This window comes from Leuresthes tenuis, unplaced genomic scaffold (genome assembly GCF_036924035.1).
Source record: "Leuresthes tenuis unplaced genomic scaffold, fLeuTen1.0.hap1 SCAF_17, whole genome shotgun sequence".
Taxonomy (NCBI): domain Eukaryota; kingdom Metazoa; phylum Chordata; class Actinopteri; order Atheriniformes; family Atherinopsidae; genus Leuresthes; species Leuresthes tenuis.
In genome coordinates, this window is record NW_027325371.1 from 7,202,531 (window position 1) to 7,222,718 (window position 20,188).

The following is a 20,188-nucleotide window of genomic DNA, read 5'->3' on the forward strand; positions in this document are numbered from 1 at the left end:
CTAGCACCAATAAATGTCTTTTAAACATGAGTAAAGTTGGAGGATATAATAGTAGCAGAGAGAGTTGTTTTGCAGTTATTAAAAATATATATAATAAAAGTCCCTGCAATTGTAAACATTACAATTTATAGTAACTGACAGTCAATGTCATGGCTTGCAGGTACAATAAAAATGTAATGTCACAATGAAAGAACAGTAAGCGTTCCCAAAGAAGAGAGCCTAAAACTTTCCCCGTCAAAAGCTTTGAAAAGCAAACGCATCAGAGCTCGGGGTCATGTGCAGCCTGCAGACGTTGTTAGATAACCTGTTACACCAACACCCCAGAGAACCTGAAATAACAGAAACGGGTTGATTTGCAACAATCAGCCGTAATCCACACTTTCCAGTAAAGCTCAGTGTGGAAGGTACTTAAAACTCAAACCTACAATCAGACATGTGCTGTGCGTCATACTTATTTCTTATTTGTGCACACTACATACTTAACTGTCTTCTGTTCCCTGGAAAGAAGAAAACATTACATGATAAAACAAAAACACTCAAAAATCCAATAATCGTCATGGCTACTTGTTTTTACTTCTCAAAGTTAGCAGTCAGTTAAATGTACATTATCAAAAAAAGGCCCAACTTTTTTACTTCTCCATCTCCAGATAACATACAAAAAAGACAAACCAGGACATTATAAAGCTGCACATTTTGTACCAGATACAATAATAAAATACGCAATGCTACATTAAGTGGTTAAAAATACAAAGGGGAAAGTATATTGATTTGTTTTAAAACATCTTTAAAGAATATACATTGTTATTTTTTTTCTTAACTACTCAAGGATTTTAGTAGAAAGTGCATTCTATATAACAAAGAAAGGAGGAGGAGAATCATTCTGCAAACTCACAAAACAGGACACGACAGAGACGGATGAACAGGTAAAAATAAGGAGAACGTTATTTCAGACATGGCATGGACGGGCTAGTGTAAAGTTGCCAAAGCAGGAGGAACGTCACCTTCACTCTGAAAGGAGGGGGGGGGGGCGCATATTGGAAAAAGCAAAAAGATATATGAACAGAGAAAATGAAAAATAAAAAAAGAAAGGGAGGAAATTTAAAAAAAGAAATGTCCTTTGTCTGCTATGGTCCCTTTCACACTACCCACCTCCACCCGGGATTCTCCTCCTTTCCTTGCCTAAAAACATCCACTCAAAGTAATCACCTCCACCCTTTCCCATGCAGCCGTAACCGCACTCTGTTCCACAATGCATCGTCAGTCCCACCCCCATTCCCTGCGCCTCACCCACGCAGCAGTAAAGTGCAGAGAATACACACAAATGAAGCTTAACAAGAAAAAAACAAAAGCATGACAAAAGATCCATACTGCAAAATGCTGAATCACAGCAGTGAACTCAGGGGGGACTGGGTGATAAGCAAATATTGCAGCAGTATTAAGACCCACAGAAATGGCAGGATAATCGTCGGTCTCAAATCGAAAAGGAGACTAAACTACAGAGCTTAACCACTTCAGACTGAATTCCATGAGAATGGCTGAAAGGGGGTCTACTGCTATTGTCTATGTCAGGTTTTCCCCAAACACACATTATCGGGGCACATTGTATAAGCAGCTTCTGGTAGAAGAGCACTGGGGACAACCAGACTGGTCGAGATTAATGCATGCACACGTATGCACTCACACACACTTCCAACTCCATGTTCCCCAAAACACTCCATCAGTGTGAGTGAGGAGGTGAGAACAAAGCAACCCAAATTCATGCCAAACACCAACCAATCACTCCTGCTCCTTTTCTCACGACGACCACTAACACCATCGGCTGTTACACACAAAAAAAGTCATTTCTTGCACCGATTTGATCACGTGTATGCCTTTTAAAAAAAAAGTCATTTACGTTGTATGACCACTGACTCTTATCCTGACATTTCCATCATGTGCTAACAGTATAACTACATGATAAAGCCAATCATTAGCTTAAAACTGAGAAAAATGACCAAAAAAACCCCGGAAAATAAAACATACAAATGGCTTAATAGCCATCATTCTGCTTAGGCGACATTCAACAGGATTAGACATGCGCTTGCCTGTGTGGATCAAAGTATGTCAGTATACAAAGTCCAAAACAAACCTCTACATTTCAACAACACCCCACACCAAACCGTGGAATATAGGCTGAGAGGAGTATGCATAATTTCCTATTAAGAGCTTAAATGAAAAAGGTCCCAGTTGTGTATATACTGTGTGTGTCAAATGACCTTTAACATGGTGACCCGTATCATTTCAACAGCAGCGAAGGAGGTGGGGTAAATCCTGATGGGGCCATGTGTCTGGCCCCTCACAGTGGCAGTATTTGTAATCCATTATCTAAAAGCAACTGTTGACCAACAGTACCGAAAGCTGAGGTGGTCACTGATCACAGCATGTAAATCAGCGACCACGTGGTCTTGTTTTGTGTGTGTGCTTGAACAAGTGTAAGGTTGTGTGTGCCTAGGTCATATATTGTTTAACTGAAGTTGATCACAAAATATCTGGTTAAACTGCAATTCCACTGAACGAAAACCAAGCTGGCAAGACATGTTTTGTATGACACAACACGCTATCTTGTATTTCATACTTCCGAAAAATCTAATGAAAAAGCAAAATTAAGAAATATTTTATGTACTGGAATGGAAAGCACCATTTTACCATGATAAGAATCTCAGACTTTGTCTGGATTCAACTAAACATTTACAAAATCTTTTTCTCCTTTACAAAAATTCCTCTCCCCCTTCTCACTGTAACCTATGGCACTGCATCTTGCACTACTGCCATTGCTCATCTGGCAGAAAGCCTCCGTCTTGACCTTCGGACAGAAAGAAGCTCAGGTAGAACCAGTTACAACATTCATTAAACATTTCTGTGAGCCCCGAGGTTTCTGCAGTTCAAAGAGGAGGACAGGTGGAGTATTGCTATGGACAAAAAAGCTCAAGTCCTGACCAATGTGCAACCGTAAGTCAGCTTGACAAAAGGAGGAAAGTTCAATGAGACTGATCTGTGATGATCAATAAAGTCCAGGTATTACATATGTTGACTTCCATCAGCAGCTTATGATGAAAATGAGATATCACCCATCAATGTACAAAGAGAAGTCACAAAATCATTTTCTGTAGAGGAAAATGTTGAACACAACATTGTAAAATTTTGTCAGTTGATGAGGGTTTTTAAGTGGGGTCTCACTTAAATGTGTGCACTGAGTGTGCATTAGTCTCAATCTTTCACACATACAAAGATGCGTTTGTTTAGCTTGAATTGTCATCTGCTTAACAGAAGCAAGGCGTGTCTACACAAAAAGCCCGTATTTTTAAGGCAACATATCTGCTCTGATGTGACAGATATGTCCCTACTTAATCAATACTGCCATTTACTTAGGCTGCAGATGTAACTGCACTGCTTGAATGTTGGGTTCTGAGCACCTTCAAAACACACACCTCCCTGCTGTGCCTGAAAGCCTGCTGTGTAGACCCATGTGGAATAATGGTACTGCTGCTCCGCCAGTGTGGTGCTAACACAACGCCTTCTCTGTAGACATGACTTTAGGGAGGCTTACAGGTAAGAAACCGAGGCAGGACTCTGAGAGGACAATAAACGAGGCGAGGTTTTGTGCTGCCTGCGGACCTGGAGCACAGTTCAGTGGTGCTGAGGGGCTCCGGGACCTTTGTCATGGGGGGCCATGTGATGCAGATAGCTGCTGTCCTCATGCCCGCAGTGGTTTAGGGGCTCACTCTTGAAAAGAGCCGGAGGAGGGGGAAGGTGGGAGACGGGTTGCACAGCCAGGTGATGGTGGGGATGTGGTGGGGGCTGCTGAGGTGTGTTAGAGAGGTGCTGCTGGGTTGTCGAGGGGTGGGAATGATGGTGGGGGGGTGTCGAGTGAAGCTGCACATGGGAAAACGCGTGTCCAACAGGGCCCTGCGGTGGAATTGAACCTCCTGTTGGGTTGAGGCCCAAAGATGCTGAAGCGGTGGCCGGGTCGGCAGTTGACGGGCCGGGACCAGAGTTGGAGGAAGCGGATGAAGAGGAAGAGGTGAAGGTATTGGCATAGATGCGGACAGGCACAGGAGGCCCACTGGTATGCAGAACAACAGGGCTGGTGACCCGGAAACACTTCTCTTTGTGTGCTTTAAGCATGTTGGAGAAGCGGAAGCGCTGGCCGCACACCTCGCAGGGATAGGGCTTCTCGCCTGTGTGGGTGCGGCGGTGACGTTTCATGTTAGGTCGGCTGGTGAAGCTCTTCCCACAGATCTCACAAATGAAAGGCTTCTCTCCTGCACAGATTCATAAAAGATCAATGAGAGACAAAGACAGACTCCATCAATTAACTAAAATAATGAAAATATGATGCATTCAAGTCAAATGGGATGGTTATAAACTTTTAAATTATAAGCTTTCCAAACAACTAAGTTTGCCTTTTGAGTTCTGTTTCAAAAATGCAAATAAATTGCCATCTTGAATTGAGGGTCTTTGCTGTCAACCCACCCACTCTGTAGGAAGCTATTACAGTTCACACTTCAAGGAGTGGAAATGTGAAAGTGAACAACAGCAGCTTCGTTGGAATGCCGCTCTCATTAACCTCCCTCCATGGAGCCACTGAATGTGCCTGCTGCCACCCACACAGCCATCTATTAACAGTCTGTTGAAGGGCTCTCTAAATGCCTGATTCTGGCATGTTATGTGTGAAGCTCCTCCACACAAATTGAATATCAAAAAAGTGACAGCTAATGTGCTCGCCTTCAGTAACTGTTACATTCGCTCATGAGAATTCATGAAAACTATGTGCTCAGTGAACCAAACTTTGGCTGTTTAACATTTGTGCTTCCTATTACAGACCAAGGCTGGGTGTGTCTCCTCCAGATGAGGCTAAATTGGTTGGTTGCTGCAAGGAGACGAGAGGGTAGCATAATTATACATCACAAATATAACCGAGGGCCAGCGAGCGCGGTGTCCACCCACGACAAGCAGGTCTGGGGAAAAACGGTGAAGGATGTGCAGGCATCACTGCTCAGTTTGTTTTTTGAAATAGCAAAGCACCACGGACGGAAAGCCAGAGGGATGAATTCTGCATGCATCTGGGTAGTAATTTTAAGCCGCAATACATGCAAAAGCTGTTCTTTGATGTAGTACACCCCTCTCATTGCAAAAATTGGGCAAAGTGGCCACACCCCATGTCTTTCCTTTTATAGGCAGTGTTTGGTGCCGAGCTGGCTGAGAGAGTCTAGTAAGATTGTTTTTTTTCCTTTTGAAAGGTTTTAGAATATCAGTTTTAAGATGTAAAAGTGAGAAGGTGAAGAACTTAAATCTGATGAATAACCTCCCAAAATGTACTGCATTTTTTCAATAAAACTGCCTTGAGTCCGTAAATATCAAACAGTAAAGTTTCAGTTAAATCAGCAAGCACAGCAGACATATAATTAAAGATAAAAAAAGACATCATTTTTGCAGGAAATGCCTTTAAATTTGAGCCAATTCCCTCTAAGTTACTGTAATACACCGTATTTAAAGAGAGGCAAGATGGGAAACGACAGTCAGGATCTGCTCAGTGCATTCTTCTAGTTTTTCCTTTTATAGTAGGATGCATACATTCAATATGAATCATAAAACAGGATACTCAGATTCCACGTTTTTTGTGTCAACATCTCCAGTGCCAACAAATACTGTATAAATGTATCAGTGTTGTGGAATGTGTTTGTCCCATTTGTAACTTTATTTTCATCTTGGACCATAAATGGCTACATTTTCATACAACTTTTCTGCAGCTTGGGCTCAAGCATAAACTCCCAGGTCAAAAACTGCTGTACAGACCCAAAAACATTGGAACAACTGGTCTGAAGTAGTCAAGGTGCACCGAGCCAAACTAATCTCTCACCTGTGTGTGTCTTCATGTGCTCATCAAAATACTGTTTCATGTTGAAGTCTTTGCCACACCACTGGCACATGAACTGCTTGTGTCCGATGTGAATGCTCATGTGGGAGCGAAGCTGGTACTTGTACTGGAACCGTTCGTCACAGTTCTACAGCAGAGACAAGAGAGGCTTTCAGAAATGGACCCACCAGGTCAGTACACAAGACACACAAAAGCCCACTCACACACATGTTCAGAAACAGAGAAGCCCGTACTCGGATTTGGACTAAATATCTGCCACATTCTCCGCTTTCTACATTCGCAAACTTGTTATAAATAGTTTCAAAGTAGTGTGAAGTAAAATGTTTTGCAGAGTGACATTTATTTCTGCAGATTTAGAGTTTTCTGTGCAAACATGAGCAGAATCCTCAGCCTGCTCTCACTGGTCGGCTGCAGTGGCCTGAGAAGCCACCGCCCACCAACGCACATGAGCTGCTAGGACTTTAAGAACAAAAAAAGGTTTGATTGAAAGCAAAACTACTATATCCCCCTAAATACAGGATTAGGTATAAACATGTCTGATCATTAAAAGAAAAAAAAAAAAAAAAGACATCTGTCAGATGTTTTTTCATTGATAATCACTTCATAACCAGAAAACTGAACATGTAGAGGTCCTGAGAAATGATGTCATGTTCTTTTTCCACCATCATTTTATAATTGTGTGTGCTAATCCATTTACGATGGAAATAATCAGAACATTAATTGATAACACAAATAACCACGCTTAAAGCACCCACAGTACCAAGATTGTATGTCAACACTATGAGGCTTTCTTGGTCAGGTAATTTCCTGAGGTGAGGTATTTATAATGTCAGTGGCACCACCTGACTAAATAAATGTCTGTTTGGGGTGTGTGTGTGTGTGTGTAATGTAGTAGTTTCCATATGGCCCTTCAAACTGTGCCACTGAGAATGGGCCTATACAACATATACACTTAATAAGCATGTAATCACATCTTACGATGTGGGACAACTTCAAACGCCTAAATGGAGCAACTCCACCCAGACAAATGTTCTCTGTGTGGTGTCCATTACATCAAAAGGACCAGAGAGGGAGTAAGCTACCCTTCTGTCAGCTCCCCCTGAATTAACATGTTAGAGATGGTTTGGATGATCAACTGGATCTAAGCCTGTGTGTGTGTGGATTTGTTTTATTTGACTTTAGCTCCAATAGACAACTTTGTTGACTACACAGGCTGCTGAGTGTTAAGAATGGAGGGAAAATGGCCCCCTGCCCCCATTCATAGTTGTTTAAACGGAATATTTTGGGTACATCACGAACCTCATGAAACATTTACTCAAACTATTGACTTAAAAACACAGAGGGTGATTTTGAAGGCACAAAGAAAAAACTGATTAATCAAACCTGTAGCCTTCGGTCAGGCCATAAAAGTTACACAATCACTACTAAATACTGAACTAGGTGTGTTAAAGAAGACACTAATACAGTAAGTCATCATTATATATATTCTAACCCATTTCCTGATGGGTAGGAAAGTAAATAAAACCATAACTACAAGTAGGAACCTGTCATTTAACTGTGGAATTTAAGATCTGTGTTTGAAAAGACGGAGTCTTCTATATTGCTAAAACCCTTCTCAGACACTCGGGGATTATTGGTTACATCAGTCTGTAAACGCAACAGCATTACAGTTATGTTTCAGTTTCTAGAACAGTTGGAGCTCAGAACTGTGATTGGCTTCTTTTACAAGAGTTTTATGCATTTAAACAGCATAGTAAAAAAAGTTTTGCCTGCATTCCCGCTCAGAATCGCAACCTCCACGATGTCCTCTGTGTGTGAAAAGAGAAGAGTGAGCTCGACTCAAACTGCAGTGAACATTAAGCGTGTTTTTCGCATTCAAATTACGTTGATGCAGCAGAACGAGAAAAAAACCAAAACACTTAAGCCCCATTACACACGCAATGCTTTCCATTAATCTGGTGGGAACTGAACGAATGTGTGTTTTGAGTGAAACACCCTTTGGCGCTTTTCTGTAACATTTTGCAAAGCTAATCTGACTACGTCGGATCTACTAACATAAGTCTTCTGCAGTCACATTAACAGACAGATGCACAGCTGCGGTGGATTAATCCGTCACAAGATCAGCTCATGTTGTTAAACTGCAAAAACAGAGTGTGGGTCAAGCTTTTCTCTTCTGTGGTTTTACCTTTAATAATTAGCTGCAGCACCGAAATGTTTCCTTTTTTTCCTCTCCACTCAGCGTCAAAGTCAAAACAACGACCATAAATATTAATTCAAATGGTCACATCTACTGCTATTAAACACAGCAGTACTTGCTGATTTGATCAAAGTTGATACAGAAAAGCCACGTTGTGAAAAACTTACTCTGGAGGAACTGTTGTGGCTTCTCTTCTGACAAACAGCGCCAAATATGTGGTTAATGTGTCCTCAGGTGAAATAAAAATCCCATTTTTCCATCCGCTGCCGCTGTGTTTTTCAAAATGCTAATATGAATGCTGTGAGAAAACTGTGACCCCAGACTATCATCGTTTCTTTATTGTCCATTTATGTGCGGCCCTTATCGAATGATAAATATTGAAAAAGCAACATGTGGCTTTTTCCACAACTTTCCCAGACATGTCTGAGTGAAATGTGTAGAACATTAACTGAAGTGCCTTGAGGTGCCCTTGAGCAAGGCACCGTACCCCAATGTTCCCCACTGTGAATGGCTGCCCGCCGCTCCAGTGTATGGCATCTGTCTCTATGAGTGTGTGACCCTCTGCATGTGCGTGTCAACAGGTGTCAACCTGGATGGGTTAAAAGCTGAAGACAAATTTCGTGTGTATGCATGACAATCTCTCTGTTGACTCTTTTGGTGCCTATTAAATACCCCAAACACTCTTAACCAAACATCACAGCAACACGTACCTCACAACGGAAGGGCTTTTCCCCAGAGTGCTGGAGTGAGTGAACTTTTAAAGACATGCTGCGTTTAAATGACTTCCCACATGTCTCACAGGTGAATGGCATGTCCTTTGTGTGAGCTGGATTTGTGGGCAAAAGAAAGAGAAGAGGTTAAAGGTTAACTGACCACAGGCAATTCTAAGGCCGCAAATAGGATTCAAAACTCCAAAAGATGTAAAAATTATTAATTTAGCTTATTCTATCTTATAGATACATTTACTGATGATGCTGCTCGTTTAAAACTTGACAATTTACTTCATTTTCCAAAGAAAAATGCCTGTGTTAACACGATTGTATTCATTGACATGCTGTGGTTTCACTGTATTGAATTGAGAGCTGTGCCGTGGCACATACTTCACATTTTAAGTTGATGAGGGACAGCAGGAACTCGGGGGGAGAGAGAGGAAGAGGCCCAACTTACCAACCATGTGCTTACGGACATGAGCCATTGTGTAGAACTTCTTTTCACAAATTTCACATGAGAACTTCTTCTCCGCATAGCCGTGCACAATCTTAATGTGCTCGTGCAGTGACCACAGCTTCTTGAAGGACTTATTGCAGGAGACACACTGAGGAAAACACAAAAGAAGAAATGATTGTCTCTCATTTGCTGAAATCTTTTCATTAAACAATAGTGCCCTCTGCTGGGAGAAAAAAGAACTACAAAGACTTTAATTTGCGTCTTCTTTAATGGAGAAGAAAACAAAGGGAAATATTTGAATTTATCAACACTTATTCACTATGATGTCAATATTTTAATTACATTAAATCATGTCAACCCACAAAAAGTATTCATATTGCTCAGACTTTGCTATGCTTTATCCTGAATGACAGGGACTGTAAATGAGCACTGACTAAAATGCTTAAATATACAGATTAATTTCACTTTGGACACTAATTTAGCATCCATGTACTGTGAGAAACTTCCCAGTTTTTCAGTTTCAACTCTGAAATGACTATTGCAGGACTTCAAAGTTGCTCTCAGGCCTTCCTAAATTTATCCTCAAGGTTGTTGCTCTGCTGTTAAATAAGTTCTTTGATGACAGCCGTTCTGCTCACTGCAGGGCTTACTGCAGAGAAGGACTGACACGAAATCATTCAGCCACCAACATGCAAAACAACAACAAAGCATTTTAAAGGATGGTCAAAACACAATTTTGGTCTCAGCAGATCAAAGAGACGTCATTCAGTTACTTTAGGAGTTCCCACATGCCTTCTTGCAATGCTGGCCAAGATATCATGTGAGTTCCCCTCAACAGTTGCTCTCTTCTCCATTTAAAAGATGTGCTGCTGAACCAGCTGCGTGCACATTAACTCATCTCAAAACCACCAATCTTCCAATTGAAAGATGACCACATTGTTGTCAGATTGTACATAGCAACATGCCAAATCTTGGACAACCCCTCCTTCATTCAGAATAATGTTTTTGAGAGTGATAACAAATGTATTAGGTAAAGAAGATGTTTGCATTACCTGGATGTTCTTCTCACAGTCAGTCTGCTGATGCAGTGCCAGCTCACTCTCCAGGACAAACTTCTTGCCACACTTGTCACAAATCTGCATTCGTCTGTGTGTGACATTCATGTGCTTCTCCAGGTACCAGCGCGTGTTAAACACTCTTGGACACTTTTCACAAGCCAGCATCTCCTTCTCCTCCATCTCCGCCTTCCCTGTTGTTGTTGCGGTGCCAGCAGAGGGAGCCGACCTGACCGACCTGCGCTTGCTCTTTGGAGGCTCCATGCGCTTCCGTCGGCCCCTGGTGGTCATTCCTGCGCTGGCAGCATTCAGAGCTGTTCTGAGGCTCTTTCTCTGTGGCTGGCTGGCAACTGATGCACTATTAGCGCCTCTACGGGTTCTCTTTGACCGTGCTTTTTGACTCTCAATCTCTTCTTCCTTGTCTTCTTCATCCTCTTCCTCATCAGGGCTGTCCTCCTCCTCCTCCTCCTCCTCATCATCCTCCTCTTCTTCTTCTTCCTCCTCCTCCTCCTCTTCGTCATCTTCTTCATCATCACTCCCAGCTCTCTCTGAGTCATCAGCTGTGGCTCCAGTTTTGTTGTCCCCTTTGGACACGTGAAGTGTCTGGTTATTCAGGTTAACTTCAACAATGATCTGCTCACGCTTGTAGCCCTCTTCACAATCCTCCCCGTCTTCCTCCTCGTCTTCTTCATCATCCTCAGTATCGTCAGAGGACCCCTCATTGCCTGTCTGGGACCCTTGCGTCCCCACTGCCTGTCCAGCTTCTCCCTCTCTGAAATACTGTTGATGCTGCTGTGAAGTCGCATGTTGAGAGGGCAACTGACCAATGTTTTGATCTCCGATGGATGTCTTGGCTGCCATTTTATTGTCCACTAAAACAGAATAAGGCTTGCCACCAACCTCCCTTTTATAAACTTTTCCTTGCAGCTCCAGGTCTGTGTTAGGAGAGTGGAAATAAGACTGGGACACCAGAGCCCTACGTCCCTCGTCCTGTGACATCCCGCCAAGGCTGGGGACAGAAACTTCCTCCTTGAGGGTCTGGCAGGATTTCATGAATAGGAGGCCGTGGGATCAACAAGGTAATTCAAAAGAGTAACTGCTATGGTACCAAGGAAAACTAGCTTAGTCTATGAAGAGGGGTAGGGGACGCCACACCAATCCCCCACCCTCCTTCTTCTGAAGAGACAGGAAGGAGGGGACAAGGCGAGACACAGTCAACCTGATTCAAAGAGTGCATCCATGCTGTCCAAGGCAGGAAATGCAGATGTAACGACATAAAAACTGTCCAAAAGTTTGTTCCATATGGTTAAAATTCAGACTATAAAAACTCAGATTCTAACTCCTTGATGGTTACTGTTATTTACGGTGCCAAAGTCTTCAAACTGCACAGCAAGTAAAGATGAGCTGAATGCCAGACGGAGAGCTGCAGGAAGGACTTCTACGTCTTGCTTGGACAGCCATTTACTGTGTGGTACCTAGAAGATACAACGAAAAAGAAACAGATAGAAATAAATTAAGAGAAGGTGCTCTTCCGCGCTTTTGTGACACTAGAAATTGTGTGACCTGAAACTGCAGCCATGTTGTCTCGTTTTAAACTGAGTGCCACATTTGCCCGCAAACGTTTCAGTGCTGTGTGTGGGAGTTGAAACCACAGCTTTCACAATTGAATGCGAGTGAATTTAATTTCAACAACTGCGCAGACTAAATATCTCAAGACCACAACAGAAACACCCCATTATCAAATATAATACAACTATATCTTGATTTTTTAGATATAAAATATGATGTAGCTCCTTAATCTAAAAGGCAATGTAGTGCAACTGAACAAGGCATTTTTTCCCCCAGAACATTGAAAAAAATAATTAAATTTACATGAGTCTCAAGGTAGATAAACCTCAAAGCTAGCACAACTTGCAGTGAACTATGAACAAACATAGATGCAATCACCTTATCTAAAATCTGAATCCTAAACAATAAACACTTGCTCCTGTCAGAAACTTACCTCAATCAGATATGTTCTTTCCAAATCTTTCAAGTGTAACACGAAAATTGGGGTACTTTCCAGAAACCAAAAGCCCATATGAAATGGCTGTCGAGGCACAGATTAAACACAAGTTTGTCTTTTGTCTTAAACATTACACATGCACACAACTCCCATTGACTGTTAGACAGCGTACTGTAACCACAGCTCAGGAGCTTGTATTGCAAATAGAACCACAGGAAACTGTATGTCAACCTGTCAGGACAGCTTATGCGCTGCACTTTTTGTAACTTACCGTACCTTCATCATGCTTATACAAGTTAAAAGAAGTGTACACTTATGGACTTTTGGTTTCTCTGTTTTTTCCTAAAATCATGCACATCATAACTGAGGTGAACGTGGCTGACAGCCAGTTGACCTCACACAACCTTACAACTCACTACTCATTCTCTGCATGCATCAAGGCGGTTTCTTTGCTAGAAAACCTCCCCGAGCAGTACACAAAAAAAGAGCATTTCCTTTCTTGGAGACAGCCAACATCCTCTCCTCTAACACTTCACAAACAACTTATGCTCTACTTTTAATAAACAACAACCCGCTACAAAGAAATCACAAGCAGGCCACGGGAGGCTTTCATTTACAAACACCTGCTCTCATCTCATTCAGTGCATGAAATCTACTTTGTTCTTATGTTTAACATGAAGGGTTTGCAAGAGTGCCAGAAAAAGAAGCAACTAGACAGTGTGCAAATAAGGGGATAACAAGTGACATAACCCGAATTATTGTGGACAACTGTGACTGATCATAAAAAACAGTCACTAGTACAGCTTCAAAGTTATTTATTTGTCACCTAAAACAACCTCTATTAACATGCTTATGTTGAATATGCTTAAAATAATTTCACATGACATTTTTTCAGTTTATTTCCCCCCCCAGACACTCTGTACATCAACATTCAGTCTTTGATGAAACTGATTCTTAATACAAATAATCTATCTTCATAAATTAATTTAAAATGGATTTTCCTCATTCCTTCTGTCGATGAAAAGTATGCAAGAACAACAGACAAAGTTTATTAGTCAAATAAATCAGCCTGTTCTGCATTCTTTTGCAAGAAAAATTTAGGAAATTCATGCTGACTTTGTCCGTCTACTCGCATAAAGACGTTCGTCTTTCTGTGCACGCTGACTCTGATCCTCTCTGAGAAATGGACAGCAGTTTCGAGAGCATTACGAATACAGGGGGAGGGGGAGTTCAACACTGACAGAGCGACTCGACTCACAGGGCTGTCCTAGACGCAAAGCCAAATAGATTATCCTGCGTCTAGATGACAGAGCAATATGAAATCCATGAGAAACTATTGCCTGAGCATGACTTAGCATCCAGTCACCTGGTTTCTTTCAAGCATATGGCTTCCAAAAAATACAAATAGCTGTGAAAGACTGTGTAAACCTGAGTAAGATGCTTCCTCTCTTATCAATATCAACGATGAGTCATTTCTAGGTTTCACTCATAGTGAAATCACGCTGTCCTTTGATGTGGGAATCATGTGGAGCGCAGAACTTCCAATATCAATTAAATCGGCAGAATCTTCATCTCAAATCTTGAGGTGAAAACTATTTAATTGATTATAATTTGTCAAAGCCTTTATTTTGGACAGCTTTAAATGATTCACTTTACACCCTGACGCATAAAAGAAAAAAGTGCATCAGCGACTGTCTCTCCGACAGCCTGTTTCACCAATCCAAAGCATATTAATATGCTTTAAAGGTAAAATCTCTTTTCAGCAAATCTCTAATTCAAAGCGTTCCTTAATCAACTTTCAGAGACTAAAAATCAACTTTCAGAGACTTTCAGAGCCGGGACACCAAAGCTCAGTTGATGTAGGGTAAGCCACAAAACCAGTCATATACCGGATAGATGCTACTGTGGCTTAAAATTTGTATGACACAGGATGGGAGTGTTACTGAAACCACTATACAACACTAAAACCAAGAGCTTTAAATGGTGCACACGCTGACAAGTCCTTTGCTGAACTGTGACATTGAGGAAGATGAGACCTCTGCATTCAAAATATGTCACATTTTCCTCTTAACATGCACCACAGCGACACAAATCCATGCACCCTCAAGTCTAGACCTTAATGAGCTTTCTCTTTCGCAGCTTGCAGAGTATCGTGTGAAGGTTCACATTCCTGACTCTGTCCAAACTCATAAGACCTTAACCAGCTCACTGGGTGGTGCACTGCAGGGGTGCTTCACGGCTCTGTAGGTATTTGGCCCTCAAGCCCATAATCAGGTCATAGAACAATACCTTGGGATTTCAGTCTAGTGCAAATCATTTGAGGTAGTACTAAAAATTGAGAATAGAGTTTCAACTCTTCTCCCATATTTTAATCCTATTTCTGCAGACAATAAGACACCATCAAGCCTGACAGTTCACTGATGTCAATTACTGAGATATTTCTATTCGAATTGAGGAAAGATAATCACTGAAATGTGATTAAAATACAACTAGACTGGCCAGCTTACAATTTGTATTAAATCAGGTTAAAAGGTCCATCATTTAGGGAAGTTTTACGTTAGCTGAATGCAATCAAAAGACGAAAAAAGATACTCTTTAAGTGGAAGATGCTGTACATATGAAGCAAAGAAAGGGTTAAAACAAAAAAGGTAATACTGTACAACGAATAGCAGTAAGGTACAGGCCGGACCAACTTAGGCTACTTAGCTAGCTAGCAGTAGTCTTTAGGTACTAACCTGAACACACATGACAAGCTAACTTGGCTACATTAGCTCAAGGTGCAGCCATAAGACATATCTGCAGAATAATCACAGTCAAGAATAATAGCCTTGCACAAGCTATACCATCTGAAAGCTAGAATCTGCTGGCATGCATTAGCTAAAATCTGATATGGGTACTTTCACTTTTTAACCCCAAACCGCCCAGATTATGGCTAGTTAGCTTAAAGCTAGCATTCACGTCAGATATCTAGCATAAACGTTACACTTTATTGGGATGCTGCACATTGGATATAATGTGTGACAGTTGTTGGGCCCACACGAAGCTAAACGAAAAGCCGACGTCATGCTTTGTTTTCAGTGTATTTCCCTTGTCGAGCGCCGCTGTCCTAACAAAACCCAGACTGCTGTACAGGCAAACCCACTCAACTCGACTGTCACAAAGTCAGTGCGAGATGAGCTCACGGTCAATTCTCACCGTAGCTTCGGCCACCGGCTACCGCGTATCCGTGTGTGCTCCTCCCGGCAGCTCCCGCGCGTGTCATTCATGTAAGTGCATTAAATGTACTAGTATAGCGGTATTTTGTTGTCGGTTTGTTGGCTTACCTCCGTCGAGTGCGACCTCCTTCTTGCGCTCGAGCAATCAGAGTTGCACAGATTCAGGGTTGCACGCGCACTTCTTTCGCTTGCCCTCCCTCTACACTCGCGGATGTGCATTTAGAGAAGGCAATGACAGTCGTCTTTGTGTGCAAAATGTGGGCTGTTATTTGCCAATGTGCGGTACGAGCTGGGGAGATACCTGGACAGACCGGCGTCCTCTGCCCCGCTACGTGGCCCAGCCAAGCACTGGCGCGCACCACCGCCGTCCCGCGCTCATACCGGGCATTCAGGCCGCTGTCTGGGCAGGCGCGCGGCAGTGTCTGGGTCTGGATTCTTTTCGTCTCCCCTCCAAACCAGACAAGGTACGCGCGCACATACACGAGGTTGAAATCCTTGATTGATTAAATAATACTAGGAGGACCGTTTCATATTCTCCCGGGACAACGGCAATTAATTTATGTATTTTTATAATCCAATATAAAACACTAAAAATGACCCTCTATAACTTTGACTTTAATGCCAGATTAAGGTCCTGACACTCGATATCTGTGGACATATTATCGAACAGGGCTACTGCAAAGAGTCCCAGGGGACAAAGGAGTCAGGGTCTCTCTGTCTTATACCAGAGAGATACACAAAACAACAAAAATTAGACATAAGAGACTATTACCAACGAAATACCACGACAGGGGTGAAAATGGTTAAAAATTACCAAAATGTGATGTAAAATTACTAAAATGAAAGCAACCTATGTCATTTAAAACAGATCCATATTCATTATACCATGCAAAAATGAGAAAAGGGGATAGCAATAGACATTAACCCAAATCACAAATACAGGAAATGAGTGAAGTGAGATGGAAATTTGCCTAAATGCAACAGAAAAAAAATTAAATAAAAAATTATTTTAGATGAAAAAAATACCCACAAAGAGTAAAATATAAACATCTTTGCGACTGTTGAGTCTCTTTAAATCAATACATTGTTTGATAATCTGGATCTCCAGACACTTCACGGGATACAAGGTTTGAATATGCATTTATGTGAGACACTTATACGAGCTGCAGTAATTTCATTTCAAATTATACATTAAAAAACATTTGGAAGAGTCATCATCAGAACTATATGTGATACTTTGCAGCATCATAATGGGCTCATTTTGGATTTTGCATTTATTAAGAACCCTCCTGTAATGACAGCATTAAGCTCAATATCACATACACTCACATCTAGGTTGACTGACACAACTGATCACAGGGAGGTAGAAAGACAATTTTATTGTTAAGTTGAGCCATTTGTGAATCATGGGGCTTACACACCGCCAAAGACAGCAAAAACTGTAAAGAAAGCAAAAGCAGTAAAAAATGTAAAGTATCATCCTCTACCGTCAGATAGGCACATTCCAATTGATACAGGGTGGCAATATTATTAGTGAAGAACAATCATGAAGAGTGGATCGAAAAGATAGCCTTTCATTTCAGATTTGTAAAGTTACACAAGTAGCTTAAACTTTCTAGGACAACAAGAACAGAACAACAGCATGTATTTATTCCCAATTGAACATATTTTAGAGGAATCATACACCACTTCCCTTGGTGTAAATGACCATTATTTTTGATACATGCAGTGCTCCCTTTCTAAAACAAGTTTGAATGAGAATTGACTGCATTGGCGATGCTTCTGAAAGTATTACATATATAGGTTTTCATAAATGGAGCATTTTACCCCTTCACTTCCATACACAAGGGTGAACTTCATAAATCTATCCATTACAAACCTCTCACTCCATCTCCCACCATACTGCTATCAGCAGTGCCCAGTCCAGTGGTGGTTAGAGAAAGAGTGGGAGGAATGCTTGTAGAGATGAGAACCCTCAATTGACTCTTCCAACCATCCCTCTCCATGGCCCAAGTTACAGCGGCGAGGGACAGGCTTGGAATGGGATGCTATCACTGGGGCAGCTGGAGCAACGTGCCCTGTCCGGAGGGCAGGTAAGTGACATTGCGGGAGCGTGACAGCTGGAAGGCGATGTCTTCTGCTGCTTCCAGCTTACGTAGCTCTACCAAACCATCACCAGCGTCCATCAGAGAGTTGGCAATGAGCAAGGCAGCCTGAGAATCTCCCTCTGCCGAGATGATGGCTGCTTGCTTCTGTTGCTCCGCCTAAAAGAATGAACAGAAATATCACTGATTTAAGCTTCAACTTTAAGTGACTAAGTTTTAAATGCACCAGTGGCATAGGGAGGACATGCATGTTAAAAGGAATACCTTTTCTACAACAAAACGGGCCCTCTCAGCCTCCTGCTGGGCCACCTGTTTCATTTCAACAGCCTCTGTGAATTCCTTGCCGAAGGTCAAGTGCGTCTAAAAGAACACCACAATTTATTTTTGTATTTTTTCCAAGGTTAGACACAACCAATAGGATAACAAGGGTGTTGTTGGAAAAACTCAAACAGCTTCATACCAGTGAAACATCATCCAGGATGAGACCAAAGGTGTTTGCTCTTTCTGTAAGGTCCTCACTGACTTGCCGAGACACGAGTTCTCTCTGAGTGATGAGCTCACCAGCATCAAACCGAGCCTGTGAGAAGGAGACATGCAGTGAGTCACCTCATCGGCTCATTATTCAAAAGAGGAAAACATAATGCATTTACTTTTGGCCCGATACTTACCACTACAGCCTTTAAGACCTCTGTGGTGATGGATGGTAGTACCCTCTCATCATAGTCCTCACCAATACTGGTGAAGATGCGTGGCAGCTGACTCGACACCGGACGGAAGAGGATACGCAGTGTGATGTTAACGTTCTGCAGATCTGCAGGAAAAGGTTCAAAAGTAACTTTTATTGTGCATCATTTGCCCACCAGTGAAAGAAATCATTTACACGTGTACATTAGCAATTTTATCCTCACAGTTTGTGATGCTTACATAAAGAATGCAACTACATGTAGAGTAATGACATTTGGATTATACATTTTGACTTTACTGGTACATGAGAAAAACTAAAAGGGAACAATCAAAGTTATGGAGTCAACTAAACCCAACCTAGTGATTTTTAAAAGACAGAGCATGCATGAGCAAAAGCAGAGAAAAGAGCATTATTTATATACCTTTGCTGCCTGTGATGACAGGCACATTACGTGGACGGGAGCGACAATCAAAGATAATGGGCTTCTGGACCCAGGGAATGAGGAAGTGGGTCCCTTCACCGACAACGGCATCCTGAACACCTCGGAACCTGTCGAATATTACAGCCCGGTGCCCTGCATCAACTGCAGAAAGGAGGATGGTCTCATAAAAGTGTGTAGAAGTGATAATAATTACGCTGATAATTAATTATATATTTGAAATTAATGGTAGAAGTGGATCTATCCAAGGCACCTGAATATTTAATAAGGATTGTAAATAAAATAAAGTGCAGACATCTCTAACACAAGCAGCATCTTCAGTGATGCCATTATTGAAATCTTCTTTTTTTTTTTAAAGTTCATATTTTAAATAAGTACCCTGCAAAATTGCATGTATGTTTATTCAGGCTCAGCGATTTTGTGTCTCATTTACTATCGTTAATTTATTACTACTAACACTTACATATGCTGTTATATTATCTAAATAAGTAGCCAATGGAAAAAAACTAAATAATCCCAGTTACACTACAAGAGTGCATCATTCTTATGTCTTGTGCAACTGTCCAGTACTCACCATTAAAGAGGGCAGAGTTCACAACACCTCCACCGATGGCAAGGGCGAGCCCCAACTTTCCAATAGACTCGAATAACTTGGCCATGACAGTAACCTGCAGGTAATGAAAAGTTAAACGTTTATAACCTTTAAAACCCAACACTTACTTTACTCCTACGCCATGCAGTGTAAACAACTTAAATCGTTGGCGTGGTAATTAGAAAGCCAAGTTAAATCCCTTCTCTCCAGGAACAATTTGCTTTGGCCTTGAGTGATGCCAAGGCTGACGGTGGTAGCCAATTTAGCTTAAGGGCTAGCATTAGCTTATCGGCCAGCTGCAACTGAGACACATACAGCAAACCAAGCTGACTAATCTAAAATCTGCAGTTTAGAGATTGACATGTAAACCACTAGCTAAAATACATAAATAAAGCCAGTGTCAACCAAATCCCGGCGGTATGCTGTGTGGATGTACGCATGTTAGCTTTCATGCAAAGTGCCTGCTCGCGTTCATGTTACTCAACTCTTGTGTGCCACATTACTGAAAGGTAACACATAATAACATCACGATCTTGTTCTGTCATAGTTTCTATACAAATATTTAGCTTAACAGTTAAGTAATTTCTGTGTTACGGACATACTATATGTCATAACTCACCTCGGGTTGCTCGGATGTCTGTGACCTCCACCAGACACGACGTTGAACACATGAAATACCTTGCTTCACAGCGCCTGCGCACTGGATATCGCAATGTAGCTTTTGATTGGACGAAAACACAGACCTCTTCTTCTACGACTTGTGTAACACCTATTGACATTCACAGTAACAACGCTTTACCGCCAACCACGG

The 20,188-nt window shown here is 41.8% G+C and overlaps 2 protein-coding genes across 3 annotated transcripts; both read right to left on the minus strand.

Moving 5' to 3' along the window:
- Window positions 1-550: 550 nt before the first annotated feature.
- On the minus strand, window positions 551-15,963 carry znf652 (zinc finger protein 652). Of its 2 annotated transcripts, none has more exons than XM_072368509.1 (6): window positions 15,665-15,963; window positions 10,334-11,811; window positions 9,282-9,429; window positions 8,825-8,940; window positions 5,900-6,044; window positions 551-4,301 (listed from the first exon to the last, which is right to left on the minus strand). In XM_072368509.1, exons 2-6 carry the CDS (start codon window positions 11,387-11,389, stop codon window positions 3,667-3,669), a joined length of 2,100 nt encoding a protein of 699 aa, XP_072224610.1. In that variant the 5' UTR covers window positions 11,390-11,811; window positions 15,665-15,963; the 3' UTR covers window positions 551-3,666. The 2 variants fall into 2 exon arrangements, with proteins under 2 accessions (XP_072224610.1, XP_072224611.1); XM_072368510.1 differs by lacking the exon at window positions 15,665-15,963 and adding an exon at window positions 15,537-15,632.
- Window positions 15,964-16,909: 946 nt separating this feature from the next.
- phb (prohibitin) lies at window positions 16,910-20,065 on the minus strand. Its single transcript, XM_072368673.1, has 7 exons — window positions 19,997-20,065; window positions 19,360-19,453; window positions 18,768-18,929; window positions 18,330-18,472; window positions 18,122-18,238; window positions 17,926-18,021; window positions 16,910-17,820 (listed from the first exon to the last, which is right to left on the minus strand). The coding sequence occupies exons 2-7, from the start codon at window positions 19,442-19,444 to the stop codon at window positions 17,608-17,610; spliced, it is 816 nt and encodes a 271-aa protein (XP_072224774.1). The 5' UTR covers window positions 19,445-19,453; window positions 19,997-20,065; the 3' UTR covers window positions 16,910-17,607.
- Window positions 20,066-20,188: the final 123 nt, after the last annotated feature.

Excerpts from the sequence above, each read along its gene's own strand:
- znf652 (XM_072368509.1), bottom strand. The coding sequence starts at position 11,389 with ATGAAATCCTGCCAGACCCTCAAGGAGGAAGTTTCTGTCCCCAGCCTT. Across the intron at positions 8,941-9,281 it reads TGTCCGTAAGCACATGGTTG|CTCACACAAAGGACATGCCA; the intron begins GTAAGTTGGGCC and ends CCACAAATCCAG. Across the intron at positions 4,302-5,899 it reads GCACATGAAGACACACACAG|GAGAGAAGCCTTTCATTTGT; the intron begins GTGAGAGATTAG and ends GAATCTGTGCAG.
- phb (XM_072368673.1), bottom strand. The coding sequence starts at position 19,444 with ATGGCCAAGTTATTCGAGTCTATTGGAAAGTTGGGGCTCGCCCTTGCC. Across the intron at positions 18,473-18,767 it reads TGTCATCACAGGCAGCAAAG|ATCTGCAGAACGTTAACATC; the intron begins GTATATAAATAA and ends CTTTTCCTGCAG. Across the intron at positions 18,239-18,329 it reads AGGTCTTAAAGGCTGTAGTG|GCTCGGTTTGATGCTGGTGA; the intron begins GTAAGTATCGGG and ends TCCTTCTCACAG.